This window comes from Sinocyclocheilus anshuiensis, unplaced genomic scaffold (genome assembly GCF_001515605.1).
Source record: "Sinocyclocheilus anshuiensis isolate Anshui unplaced genomic scaffold, SAMN03320099.WGS_v1.1 scaffold2020, whole genome shotgun sequence".
NCBI lineage: Eukaryota > Metazoa > Chordata > Actinopteri > Cypriniformes > Cyprinidae > Sinocyclocheilus > Sinocyclocheilus anshuiensis.
Genome location: NW_015557276.1, coordinates 400,614 through 414,668, shown reverse-complemented (window position 1 = coordinate 414,668; position 14,055 = coordinate 400,614). Strand labels below are relative to the sequence as shown.

At 39.2% G+C, this 14,055-nt stretch overlaps 1 protein-coding gene across 1 annotated transcript; it reads left to right on the top strand.

Moving 5' to 3' along the window:
* The first annotated feature begins 3,192 nt into the window (after window positions 1–3,192).
* LOC107679049 (complement factor H-like) lies at window positions 3,193–7,191 on the top strand. The gene is made up of 10 exons (XM_016474462.1): window positions 3,193–3,204; window positions 3,296–3,383; window positions 3,674–3,841; window positions 3,932–4,037; window positions 4,146–4,222; window positions 4,411–4,593; window positions 4,702–4,869; window positions 5,396–5,590; window positions 5,670–5,834; window positions 6,681–7,191. Exons 1-10 carry the CDS (start codon window positions 3,193–3,195, stop codon window positions 6,872–6,874), a joined length of 1,356 nt encoding a protein of 451 aa, XP_016329948.1. The 3' UTR covers window positions 6,875–7,191.
* Window positions 7,192–14,055: the final 6,864 nt, after the last annotated feature.

Sequence of the window (14,055 nt, the reverse complement as noted above, 5' to 3'; positions counted from 1 at the left end):
AGGCACCGCCTCCTCGGGAGGATCCTGTGCGGGCACCACCGACTCGGGGGGACTGTAAGCGGCCACTGCCACTTTGGGAGCCTTGTGAGTGGGCCTTGCCAACTCGGGGGAACTGTGAGCAGACACCGCCACTTTGGAAGCTTTGTGAGCGGACACCGCCGCCTTGGGAGGACCGTGATCAGACCACACCGCTCGCACCGACATCAGCGGGTGTTCCTGCACTCTGCGTATCAGCCCGGGATTCTCGACGAGGCCTCTGACACCCTTTGGATTGCCGCTTCGGGAGAACTGTGAGCGGGCTCCGCAGCTAATTCCACCCTGAAGGCTGAGCCACTCAAATGCAGAGCCAGGTTAATGTAGTCCTCCAGCGACTCCTCTGGGACCCAGTATGGCATCGGGGACTTGAAGGGCTCGGCCAGGCCTCCCCAGAAAACGACCATGAGGCAGGTCTTCTCCATCGCCGACCGATGAGCCACTCCAAAGAAGTCACTGGCATACTCCTCAATACTCCGGTCTCCCTGACGGATGTTGAAGAGTTTCCCTGCTGGATCCATGTCTGCTGGCTGAATTCTGTCACAGGGTGGTAAGATAGCACCAAAGAAAGAACGGGGTCTGGGTCCAAGTGCAGGAGAAACTAGATTTAATCAACAAAAACAGACAAAGCAAAACAGAAACAAAAAACAACTCAACCAAGAACAGGACCGGGATACAAATACATTTTGCAACAGAAAGTGCTCACATCCACAACCTACAAACAAGAAATACAACTACCATTACAATAATTCAGCCAGGCAGAGTGGTGAGTGAGAGGAGAATATATAGTAGACCTCTGGTGGTGAGAGGGAGAAACACAGGACCTGGACCCCTGACACCTTGTGTGATGTAGATTAAGTTAACTATAGCCTATTCAATTATATAAATATAAAAAGCATACAGAAGCATTTTTGCCGTCTACAGTTTAGAATGCTCGGAATTTTGAGTTTTAATAGACTACTAAATCAACGTGTGTGCACTCTGTGTGTGACTTGGTGATATAACGTTAGCCTACTTGATAATGTCAGATCGCACATCATTACAACAGCACTTACAATATCGCAGACGATGCTGTATCGCACACCCCAGCCTCAACTTGAGTGAAAAATGAATCATCCGCGGTTGTGCGCCCACTTGTTTGCACATGAGCAAAGGTGTTTTTAGGAGTCTAACTTGAAAGCGCCAGACCACTGATTCGTCAAACCTGCTTGCAGTTTGTGTTCTTCTGACTATTTTGTAGTAAGTAACGAATATGCTTCGGGGAAATGTATCGGAGTAAAAGTATACATTTTAATTAGGAAATGTAGTGGAGTAAAAGTAAAAGTCGGCTGAAATATAAAAACTCAAGTAAAGTATAGATACTCCCAAAAAAATAGTACTGTAACGAAGTATTTTTACTTTTTACTACAAAATTGTATAATATGGATAGACCTAGGCCTATAATCTTGTTTACAAATGCTTGGTTAATACATATGACAAGATGCATGTGTAGGGTGACCAGATTTCTCAGAGTGGAATACGGGACGGACAGGCACCCAGACCCGACCCCCCCACAACGCAGCATAAATGTATCTACACATAATGATAACGTTAGCTATTAAAGAATTTGATGTCTTACCTTAACATGCAGATAAATGGGAACAAGAGGGTGCATCAGCATCATCAATGGTTGATGTTTTGTACTTTTCGCTGGAAGAAATTTTTGGCAGTGTGCGCTTGTCTTTCACGAATTTATAGTAAAATGCAGAGCAGTCCAGTCCAAAATTAATATGTATGAAAAGCATTGCCTTCATTGTTGTAACATTGAGTCGAGATTTTTCGGCTGTCCATGACACATTCATTAAAGAGAAAACACGCTCCACAGGTGCAGATGAACCAGGCAGGCATAAGACAAATTCCACGGCCAGAGATAAGGCTTCGAAATTGAGTGATTTTATCCCCATCTCACGAAATACATCTGTCCATCTATCAGACACAGTCACCTTGTTTGTGTTCCACTCAGTGATGTGACAAGTGACAGTGTTTTTCGCTCAAGCCCACTCATCAAAGAGCTTGGTTTCGTCAATCAAACTGAGAGCAGGTATTCTGGAGTAGAAGCTGCTGAGGCTGCTCTGACTGTCTCTCCACTCTGGGACACTTCTCAGTAGGGCCCACTCAAGTTCTTTTGTATTCTCCAATGAGCAGCTCCAATTATTGAGGTAATCCACTGATGCTGAAAAAAGTTTCTCACTGCACAAAATAAATCTTCAGCTTGCATGTCACCAGCTTCAGCAAGGGTGTCTAACTGCTTTTTAATGTCAGAGGGAATAAATAATTCCTCCAGCCTGGCCTGCAAGATTTTTCTCAGGTCATGAATGTGGAAAGCGACTTCTGTGGCAGATATATGGTCTTGCTCTATTGTCTCCAGTGCTCGGTGAAAAGTGGCTATCTGCTTAAGTACAAATCCAAGCCAAAGTTTTGTCCAAGGGTTGCTGAATGTGTCTCGTAGAACTTTTGGCCATTTTTCTTGAGATAGAAAGTATGCACGCAGACCATCATAAAGGTGCAGAATTCGTTCAAGACCAAGAGAGGACCAAGAGAGTCCATGCTGGAGTAATTTCTGATAATCCTCTACACGCACTGTGTAGATATGAAAGTATTTGTATACCTTAGTGACAGCAGTTAACAATATGAGTTAATAATTTAATGTACTGTCTAATACAAGTCTACTATACTGTACATACATATACATAAGTCTACTATAAACAGTACTGTGCACTTGAAGAAACCTTCCTTAGGTCATCTAGGAGATAACAACAATTTAAACAATTTAAGTCAAATACTTCAGTTGTCAAACTCTTCTTCTGCTAATTTTTTATTAGTTTAATAGATTGCTCAATTCTAATAGACACATTTTGCAATGGGAGTTACAGACATATTTTGCAATGACTGTACTATTGCAATGTCTGAAAGCTTGAAAGTGTTGTGAATCTTTTTTTCATCTCACTCATTCTAATGGGACAGATTAATTCATCACACAATATTCTTCTTGAATCAATCATATAAAGTACATGACCCAGTCAAAAACATCAGGACAGGATTAAGCTGCAGAGTTCAGCACTGAACATATAAATTAATTAGAAACCTGCGCTTTGCTTCCTGTTCATATATCACATACACATGACTCAAGAAGTTTGACTTCTCTAAGGTAACGTTTCGGTGTGTCAAAATGACAAACATGAGTGGCTGCATCAGATAAGATTTTTTGTTTTCTCATATACAGGAACTGTTGCGTGTGCACAGAGAGGTCTGGTTTAAGAAAGACGCCTTTTTGACAAACAGGCAAGAGTTTCAAAGACAGACCAAAAAAGGTACTTGTGAGAACTGAGCTCAAAATGAGAGTTCCTGTAAAACTCCTCAGCTTCAGCTTTTGGTTGCTTTCCTTAAATTTTGCCCGATGTCAAGGCAAGTGATTTTATTATTTTTTTGTAATCATTTATTTGAATGTCTTGTTCATTTACAGTAGATATTACCAGCTTAAATATAAAGGATATGCAGTTCCCAAAACATTTAACTGACCTTATGTAGCTTTAGAGAGTGTTGACTAGTTGTGCATTTACTTCAGCATTTACATCTTTGTGTAACATTTATTACTTCTCAGAATGTCTTCGAGAGGACATTAAATATGAAAACACAGAACCAGTTGCAAAAGCTTCATACGCTGATGGTGAAACAGTGAAAGTGATCTGCATGGTAGGTTATACTGGCTTTTATAGATTAAAGTGTGAAAAAGGAGAATGGAAGAAATCCACTGAGCGACCATGTGCAAGTAAGAAAATTATCAATATGATGGCAACATATTTTTTGAGTTATTAAATCAACGTGGTCATGAAAAGTACAACTTGCTTAATTTCTGCAGACAAAAAATGTAGTCATCCAGGTGACACACCACATGGTGATTTTACATTTATGGAGGGGACGGAATTTGTTTTTGGAGCAACAGTGGTGTATACATGCAAGAAAGGGTAAGAAAGTGCCTTATGCTTTTTTAAATCTCTTTTTTGTTGTATGAAATGTATATTATCTTTATGAGTTTGACACTCCTTGTACTATTAAAAGCATTGCGTTTACAGGTATGAAATGACAAGCAGAACCAATCAGCGTACCTGCAGAGCTCAAGGATGGGACAATGCTGTTCCTGTCTGTGAGGGTACGATTATTTGAAAGTCACTGTTTTCCTTTTTTTCGTTTGATTTCTCTCAGTCATATAATTCTGAAAGAGTGACTCGTAGGCTACATTAATACAAGAGAATCATAACTAAAATGATTCATTGATTTACTTATTATTGAGTGATTGGTTTGTTGGTTTATGTATTTTCCTATTCATTGATTGCCTAGTTGTGAAATGTCCAGCCATTCGCACAGACGGGGATGTAACTGCATCAGGCAACACAGAGGAGGGAAGTTATGGCGATGTTATTCACTTTGAGTGTGTATCTTCTGACAAAATAATAGACAGAAGTAGTGACATTTACTGTGAAGAGACGGGCAAATGGAGTGACATTGTTCCAAAGTGCAAAGGTGCATTTTTGATCGTTTTTTCTGTATCTTCACCCAATGATCACAGATGTCTGTGCTTTATTCAAAGCACCAGTTTAATTATTCTTGTTTCTCTCACTTTTCATACAGAAGTAGCATGCACAGCACCTGTCATATCAAATGGATATGTTGTTGAGCCACAGCCAAAATACCAGAAAGATGCCATATTAAAATACAAATGCAATCAAGGGTTCAAGGAGAGAGAGGAAATCCCCAGATGTGCTAAATTTGGCTGGACTCTGAACCCAGAATGCCATGGTAATCCACCAGTTACATAATAAACAATTAATATGGGAGATGCTACTAAAATACTTCCAACCATATATATTTCATAATGCAAAAGACTTGGTAGCATCACACTTGAACTGAATCGTTCATTTAAAAAAAAAAACTTGAATTCAAAAATTCACGTTAAGCCTAAATTGGATCTAATTTGCTAATTTGTGGCTACATTTCATTTGTAGTTATTGAAAAATGTATATTTTCCAACCATCTAAACACACTGTTACACATTAAATTAAACATGAAATTTAGATGTAGAAAGACTGAAATAGTTATAGTTATTTTCTTGTAGAATATACTCCAATAACTTAGAAAAATTGTTTAACAGTGTAGTTAAACAAGTCTAATACTTACAGTATGGACAACAAAATGTGCTCTATTCTTCAAAAGATTTCTTTTTTACATAGAATTATTTGCAAAAGACAAATCGGACCCAGTTTCACAGATTTTCGGTGCTTCATCTCTTCTTACCCTTAGTTCTATATAATTATGTCTTGTATAGAAATAACTTGTGAGCTGAAGTCAACCACATTTGGGGTGCAAAAGATCAACCCGAAGGGGAAAACTATTTTCAGACCTGGAGAAAGTGTGGAGATCACCTGCTCTGGACAATACTGGTTCTTTGGTACAAAAGAAACCAGCAGATCTTTTACATGCAAAAGTAATGGGAAGTGGGACTATGAGCCTGTTTGTGAAGGTAAGATTATAGAGAAACACTTCTGGATTTGGTAATGAATTTATTATATGTTATTAAAAGCATGTGAATCTTGTTTCAGAGATTACATGTGAAGATCCACTTGACCAGCATGTGTCTGGACCATACTGGGGAAATCTGAAATTGGGAAAAAAACATTCTTTCAGTTGTGAGTCTGGATATCGTGAAAGGGCAGATGTGGCCACATGTACACGAGATGGATGGATACCAAAACCACTCTGTACTGGTATGATTAGCTGTGGAGTTTTTACATTTTTGCTACTCACATAATATATGATTATGCTGATGTTTGTTTTTTAGAAATTATGTGTGACCCACCAAAAATCCCAAATGCAGAAATGTTTCTCGGTTTTTTTTTAGTACTGCCCTGATGAAGTTATTTCACATAACAGATGTTTGTATACAGTCTTCAAGACAAAATTATAGCTGAATTTTAAAAAGTGACCCCGTTCAAAAGTTTACATACACTTGTATGTAATTCTAAATACTGTTTACCTGGATGATCCACAACTGTTTTTATGTTTTGTGATGGTTGTTCACGAGTCCCTTGTTTGCCCTGACCATTTAAACTTCCAACTGTTCTATAAAAAAATCCTCCAGGTCCCGCACATTCTTTGGTTTTCCAGCACCTTCTGCATATTTAAACCCTTTTCAGCAGTGACTGTATGATTTTGAGATCCAACTTTTTACTGATATATTTTTTTTTTTACATTAATGACATTTTCTACTGATATTTCATTTTACTAACAACGTCATGCAAATAATTTCAATGAACTGACTTGGTAATTGTTGCTACAATCAAGCTCTTGTGGTGTCCCCCATTTGTTTCGGTGTGTTTATGCTTTATGGACATGCGTATCATAATGAATAGACCTGTTTTACAAAACCTTAAGAATTTTCATTTAAATGTGTCAAATATCACTAAAAATGGGAGAATCTCAGCTTTATAGTCAGGGTAATTATGGTTCAAATGTGCAGCAGTTTTAAAAACGTAGTTTAAGTTGTTCATTGTGCTGATGAATCAATAAATGTATATTTTAACACTGACCGTGACATTTTGGGTTTATTTCAGGGCCCTGTATAGTGACGGTGGAGGAAATGGATAAAAGAGGTATAGAGCTGCAGTGGAAGGCAAAGGAAAAGATAATCTCAGAACCAAATGATCACATCGAATTTGCATGCCAGAGAGGCAAAACATTAAGAGGCAATATCCTCCTAAGACAAAAGTGTAACGATGGATTGATGACTTTGCCTGAGTGTGTGTGACAGTGGAAATAAAACATAGATGAAGCATCAGCTGTACTACTAAGAAAAAACAGCAGAGCAGATCAAAATAAAACGTTTTTTTTCCCACTTCAGTTTCTCTGTTTTGGATTTCTTGCAAGTAAAACTGAAGAAATGCTAAAAGCAACATTTTTTTTTTAAATGTGCATGTATGAAAACAAAATGAACCCATTTAATGCCAGTTATGTGAGCATATGTACTGTAATGTCTACAATGAAAAACTTTCAACAATTATGAGGGGAAAGGGGGGATTTTTATTATTATTATTGTTGTTGTTTTATTATTATTATCATTTTACTTTTTGTAATTTAATAAACTGGTGCTCTGGGTTTCCTGCTGATTACAAATGTGATCACTAACGTGTTTGTTTATATGTATTATGTTCATTATTTACATGAGACAGAGCAATAATACATAATGCAGACTGTCTATGGCAAGCCGTTTTGACTTTTATTCATTCTCAGGATATGAATTCTTGATATCAACAATTCAATTTTTACTAGTTAAAATGTTAATTCTTGATATCAGGAATTAGATTTCTACTAGTAACAATTGCTCTTTTTGATATCAGCAATTACATTTCCACTAGTAACAATGTTAATTCTTGATATCAACAATGACATCATCACTGGCAGAAATTGAATTCTTGATATCAGCAATTAAATTTCTACTAGTAAAAAATATTATTCTTGATATCAATAATTTATATCCTGGGAATGGCAATAGGCAAGCCGTATTGACTTTTATTCATTCGCTGGATATGAATTCTTGATATCAACAATTCAATTTTTACTATTTAAAATGTTAATCCTTGATATCAGGAATTGGATTTCTACTAGTAACAATTCGAATTTTTGATATCAACAATTAAATTTTCACTAGTAAATATGTTAATTCTTGATATCAACAATTAAATTTTCACAATGCGACGCGTGACACGCGATAAGAGATATCTTTTCCATGTTAATCATAGTTTTTGCCCTAACTAGCCGCAACGGCGACACGCAAAATTTCTATTTTAGAAACAGTTTCTATTTCCGCGATGTCGCGGCTGGAACAACAACATACAAACTATATGACAGTAATCTCAGGTACTGATTATGTGCTTTATTCAAAGTTAAACGTGTCTAATGAGTTTGAATATCATTCTGCGTGACCGTTATAGCCATACTGAAAGCAACAATATAGTTTACCGCAGGTATCTTGAAAATAAGATGTACGTTAAAACTGAGGGCTTAAACCAGCAAAGGACCAGCTTAAACCAGCATCCCAGCGTCAAAACATACCTAACAAGCATATGCTGGTTTTTTCAACAGGGCAGTGCGAACCAACAAGCGTATTCCATGACAAAGATGGTATCAGTCACTCAATATGTACTTTTAATAATGTTAAAGGGGCCATATGATACGATTTTAAGTTTTCTTTTCTCTTCGGGGTGTTACAAGCTGATTGTGCATAGATAAGATCCCTGAAGTTGACATTATTTACTGTCTTTACATTTATTTTGAAAGATGAAGCTCGCGATTATGGTAAGGGGCGTTACATTTCCGACGAGTGCTTGCGGTGTTCAGCCAATCACAATGCACTGGGTCAGCTGGCCAATCAGAGCAGACTGCGCTTGTCGGAAGGAGGGACTTTGTAGAAAACGAAGCGTTTGAGAGAGGCGGGGCATAGAGGACCTACAATAATGTACAGTATTTGAAAAATAATGTGTTTTTTGAACATTAAAGCATGTCAACATATTCTGTTACACCAAATACACAAAATAATGCTCTTTAAAAAAGCATCATATGGCCCCTTTAAAAAGGTTATTTATTAATTAGATTATAAACATATCCATTTCTTTGCGAGTGCAGTGCGCTTCCAGGGAGAGCCCGCCCACACACGCTTTTGATTGGCTGTGATATTTGATTGATTCTGTGTGGTGTGGACAGCCGTTCTGCTTGTCACTGGAATCCTGTCGCGTCGCGTGTAGTTAGGACATGGTGTAAACCTACCCTCACAGAAATTGTGCAAAATCGTGATTTATAGTGCATGAGCATGTCCTTTTAATGTTTATATTGAACTGAATTGACATGTTTCTGTACTTTATAAATATTTTGATTAGAATTAACTATAGCAGAATCAATATTACAATTATTTAATCTGTTCATCCACCAAGCAGACAGTATAATCGTTTACCAATTCTAGGAAAGGTTAACTTCCTGGTCAAGGAAGAAAAGCTTTCCTACTGTATTGCAGTAACTTAGCATGTAGCAAGATCAACGTTTCAGTGACTTTGAACTATAAGCAGCAAACACAGAGACAATTATTCAAGAATATAAGGTATTTAATCAATGAAACTACAAGTAACATACAACTAAACTAAGCAAAACACATACATATAGAATGAAGGAAAGTAAGGAGAGAGAGAGACAAGAACAAAGAATGGCAGTATTTAACATAAATTAAACACAACCAAACCTAACAGAGAACCATCAGAGAATTCAAACTTAGAAACGCATATAAATAGTTGATAAAACAGTTACTTGCATTGGCTTTGTTGCTGAACAAGAGTCCAGATGCATGTGAACAACAGATATTCTGGATGTGTTCGTTAGGAGTGAGCTGGAAGCTTTCGTCAGGTTCTTCTGAAGATTGGAAAGTCCACGGATGAATCGACAAAGGTTACTTGAAGATAAACCTGCCAGAAGATCAGACTCAAAAGGTATGAGTCTTGGACAGCATCTGTCTCAATGGTTTTGAGGAACATGGTGGGGTTGCTAAAGATGTTTTAAGGGTCTCTAAAGACCCCTCTGTCAAACTCCTTACAACAGGTTGAGCAGCTGGCTGTCTGGTGCAGTTTTAACAACCTGGAGCTGAACATGCTCAAAACTGTGGAGATGATTGTGGACTTCAGGAGAAACCCCCACCCCACCCCATCTTTTGACTTCATGTGGCACTGCACTGAGCGATCAGTGTCTGACTTGAAGCAGTGCATCCCCATTTCAAATTTAAATTAAATAATTTAAGTATTATAGAACTATTCTTGTTCGTACAGGCACTGAATTAAGTACAAAGTACTGAACGAAAAGTTTTTCTGTCATGAAAACATAAACTAAATCTTTTATAATTAATATGGCTAATCCACTTCATCTGTGATAAAGTATGCAAATACTTTGTTTTCAATGCCTTCCCCCAACTGTAAGTGGCAAATAGTGCATAGTCATTTTCTCAAGAAGCGCAAGGATCAGGGCCGGATTTACGCATAGGCATTCTAGGCATGTGCCTATGCTCATTCGTCCAGGGGAGGGCCCAAGTACAATGAAGAGATATATAATATTTTTGTTATACTATGGGCTAGCTACAACAGTAAAAGAACCTAAACCCCAAAAGACATTGAGCAAATAAATATAAAAACAACAGTATAAGAAATGACAATCTATTTTTATTTATATTTTATTGTTCTGTCTCCTGTTCTCTCGCACTTGGACACACACACGGAGACATGCACAGAAACTTGTTGTCAGCGCTGCCACATGAATTTATGAATAAAATAGTTTTGCAGCTGAAAAGCTACATGACATTTCTCAGCAGCGAGCTCAAGGTTCTTGAAGCAGTTCAACTAAAAGATTCGCTATTAGTAGAGATGCTGCTGCTGAACTGCTGTTGAGAGACGCACAGATTAGAGGCTGACATTTTTTTGGGAATCCACAGGTTACGGGAATCCCACGGGATGGGAAACAAAATCACTATTAATCACGTGATTGGGATGGGACAGGAAAAAATGTCAGCAGGAGTGGGCGGGAACGGGAATCGTAACAACATTATGATATCCAACTTTATACACAAATTTACCTTTTATATAGATAAACTATAAACTGTATATTTTAATTTTGAAATCAATTCTAGTTGCCCTGTGTCACGATTGTCTACTGGGAAGATCGAGGAGACGTGGAGTAAACACAAATAACAGTCTTTAATAATCCTCAGAAGGGGTGACACAGAGCAGGCAGGAACACACACATAGCACAACTCAACGACGTTTAATGCTGCGTTCAAATCCTCCTGGGACGTTCGTATTTATGAGTTGACAAGTCGTAATTACGATGTCAGGTGCGTTCAAGTCAGTTTAGTCGGCACAAGATGGCGGTGTACCTTCTTTTAATAAGTTATAAGAAAATACAACAGGGTCTGTTAACTCTGCTTATAGAAAATGAAGAGCACAGAATTCGCATTAGGTGTGTTTTGCATTTTTTATATTTTTAAAAAGTAATTTATGAAGCCACTTTAATCTGTATCGAATAAAAACTTCATCAAAACTATCAATTTAAACAAAAATTTACCGTCAACTACAGACGTTGCATCCATCGATTCCGCCATGTTTCTCATTGACACGCCCCCAACTCGTAAACTCGGGACTTAAAGAAAATTTCGAGTTTCCACTCGTAATAATGATTTTGTGGTGGTGTTCATGTGCGTAAATGTGCGTAAATACGATCTATCCGACATGACTTTGTAATGACTTGATTACTTTTATTTTATTTTTAGGGAATTTCTCTGGGCTAAACTCAGGAACGGGAGCCCTCTCTGGGCTAAACTCAGGAACAGGAGCCCTCTCTGGGCTAAACTCAGGAACGAGAGGGACAGAGGTCACAGACGGAGGAGGGAGGAGAGGGGGCATGTTGGTATACAAGTCAATAAAGTCCTCCTCCACTTCCCATTCACCCAAATCCATTCTCAGCTCACCCTCAGCCATGGTGCAGGGGGCGGAGCTCCTCTCCGCGTTCTCGTTGTCCACGGCATTCTTCCTCATGTCGGGCATTGTAGCCGGCTCTCACACCTGGTCTGACATCATCAGCAGCTCTGGCTCCGCGGCGATCCTCAGCTCTGTCGCTCCTTGCGGCGAGGGCTCGTCGGTCGCGACGGGCTCTGGCTCTCCGTCATCGGTGGGCTCGAGCTTAAGCTCCGTGCAGCGGGGTGATGGTGGGCTGGGCTATGGGTCGGGAGTGGAACTGGCGAGATCATCCACGGGACAGATGGGGAACGGAAATCCGTTTCTCGCCAGTGTCCACTCCACAAAGGCGGTGAAATTCGCTCAAAGACCATCCTCGGACGACGATGCTCTGCACGCGGTGTTCAAACTGGCATCGTAGAACGCACAGAGCGTGTCGTCCGGGTAGCTAGTGAGACTCGAGAGGACCAGGAACAGTCTAGTATGGCCCTCGAGCAATCTCTCCCCCTGATCCAGCAGGAGGAGGAGGTATTCAGGGCGGGCGAGGGGATCCATACGGGAAACAATGGAAACAAAAAACACGGAGTGAAACATGGAAACAAAACGGGGGAAAACACGCTGATAAACTATATTTTGTATTTGGTCGGGTCTTCTGTGACGATTGCCTACTAGGAGGAGCGAGGAGACGTGGAGTAAACACAAATAACAGTCTTTAATAATCCTCAGAAGGGGTGACACAGGTCAGGAACACACACGTAGCACAACTCAACGACGTGTAAGACCCAATAAGGAAACATGGGACAGACTACACTTAAAATACTAAACTTAACGAGGGATAGACAGGTGAGGGGGATCAACTAATAATGGGATAACGAGGACAGAAACAGGAACAGGAACAACCAAATATGGGCACATGAGGGAGAAAACACACACAGACAGCCCATGGGCATGACACCCTGTCTCTTTATGCTCTCCTCCTGTTTGCTTTGGTGTGGCTGGTTAAGTGAATGACGTACACAGTCCGTGAAGGACAGATCAATAACGGCTGGTCTGTGTGGTAATACACTACACCGGGCAGGAAATTCAAATGCCCACCTATCATTCATCGACCTCAAATATGGCTTTTCATCTGAAAGATATATGTAGTAACAACTTTACATGGCTGCTCAATCTAATGTTAACCTAGAGAAATGTGCGCTATTCAAGTGTTTGTGTGTAAACTGAACAGTAGCGCTCACTGCAGGATAGATGGAGGCGCCGGTGCACTCACTTGCTCTTAAAATACTCTGTAATTTTTGGTCATACAGATAAAAGTAATACATCTTTTGAATCTGTAAAGACTCTACGTTTATTTGTGTGCACTCAGAATAACAACGAAATGATGCACTTCTGTAAAATAATTCAAGCAAACAGGATGCGCTTTCTGCCATCTCGGTCATGTGAACTTGAACGAGAAACTTCAAATCTCTGTGTATGAAAACTATATCTACAGAGAGTGAAATTTCTACTTTTAAATTAAAAAATTGTTGTGTTGTGTTAGCATGTATGATTTACATTAAATTTAATGTGTGTGCAATGCACACTGTGCATTGTTTAAGATGGCTTTCAGTAAAATAACAAAAAACTACATTTTGGATTTTTATTCCACTAAAGTGGGCATGCTGTGATCTGTACTGTATTTTTACTGTAACTGACAGATTCTGGCCAAAAAACACAACACGGGAGTGGGAGGGAATGGGAGTCATTCTTCTGGGAATGGGACGGGATGGGATTTTCCCCAAGTTTTTTCGTGGGATTAGGACGGGACGGGATTTTTTTTTGTGGGAGTGGGATGGGAGAGGTTTGAAAATCCTCTCCCGTGTCACCCTCTACTGCAAATACACACAACCCAACAAAATACAGAAACATGCTGCAAATACACACAGACCACATCGGAAATGTTTAAGGGAACCGCAACAAGTGACAAACCTGGAGGGACACGCTAATCAACGTCTACTCTAAAAAGATGAGATTTTAACATCCTGATCATATGATTCCTTAGGTTTTTTGAGGTTAATGAGGTTTAATTCTCCGTATTTCCAGAGGGTGCTAGCTAGTGTTAATCACTGAAAATTCAACACCAGAACTTTAACTCTTTACTCTAAAGCCCCGTTCACACCAAGAACGATAACTATAAAGATAACGATATTAGCGTCCACACCAGTGAACAATATCATCTGTTTATTTTAAGCGCACGCTCGTCTGCCGCTTTAAATTCTCCAGTTCGTTACAGCAGGATGGATTCTGATTGGCTGTCAATTTTTTATCGTTCATCAGCTGGAGAAAAATCGTTTTGAAAGTGATTCCAACGATATCGTTTCTCTTTTGTCTTTATCGTTATAGTTGTGGTGTGGACTCTGCTATTCTTTAATACTGAGAACGATTTTTAGAACTATATCTTTATCGTTAT

What these genes read in the sequence shown, in the direction of transcription:
- LOC107679049 (XM_016474462.1), top strand. An exon ending in GTGTATACATGCAAGAAAGG is followed by an intron (nt 4,038 to 4,145) that starts GTAAGAAAGTGC and finishes TTGCGTTTACAG; the next exon opens with GTATGAAATGACAAGCAGAA. An exon ending in TCTGAACCCAGAATGCCATG is followed by an intron (nt 4,870 to 5,395) that starts GTAATCCACCAG and finishes TGTCTTGTATAG; the next exon opens with AAATAACTTGTGAGCTGAAG.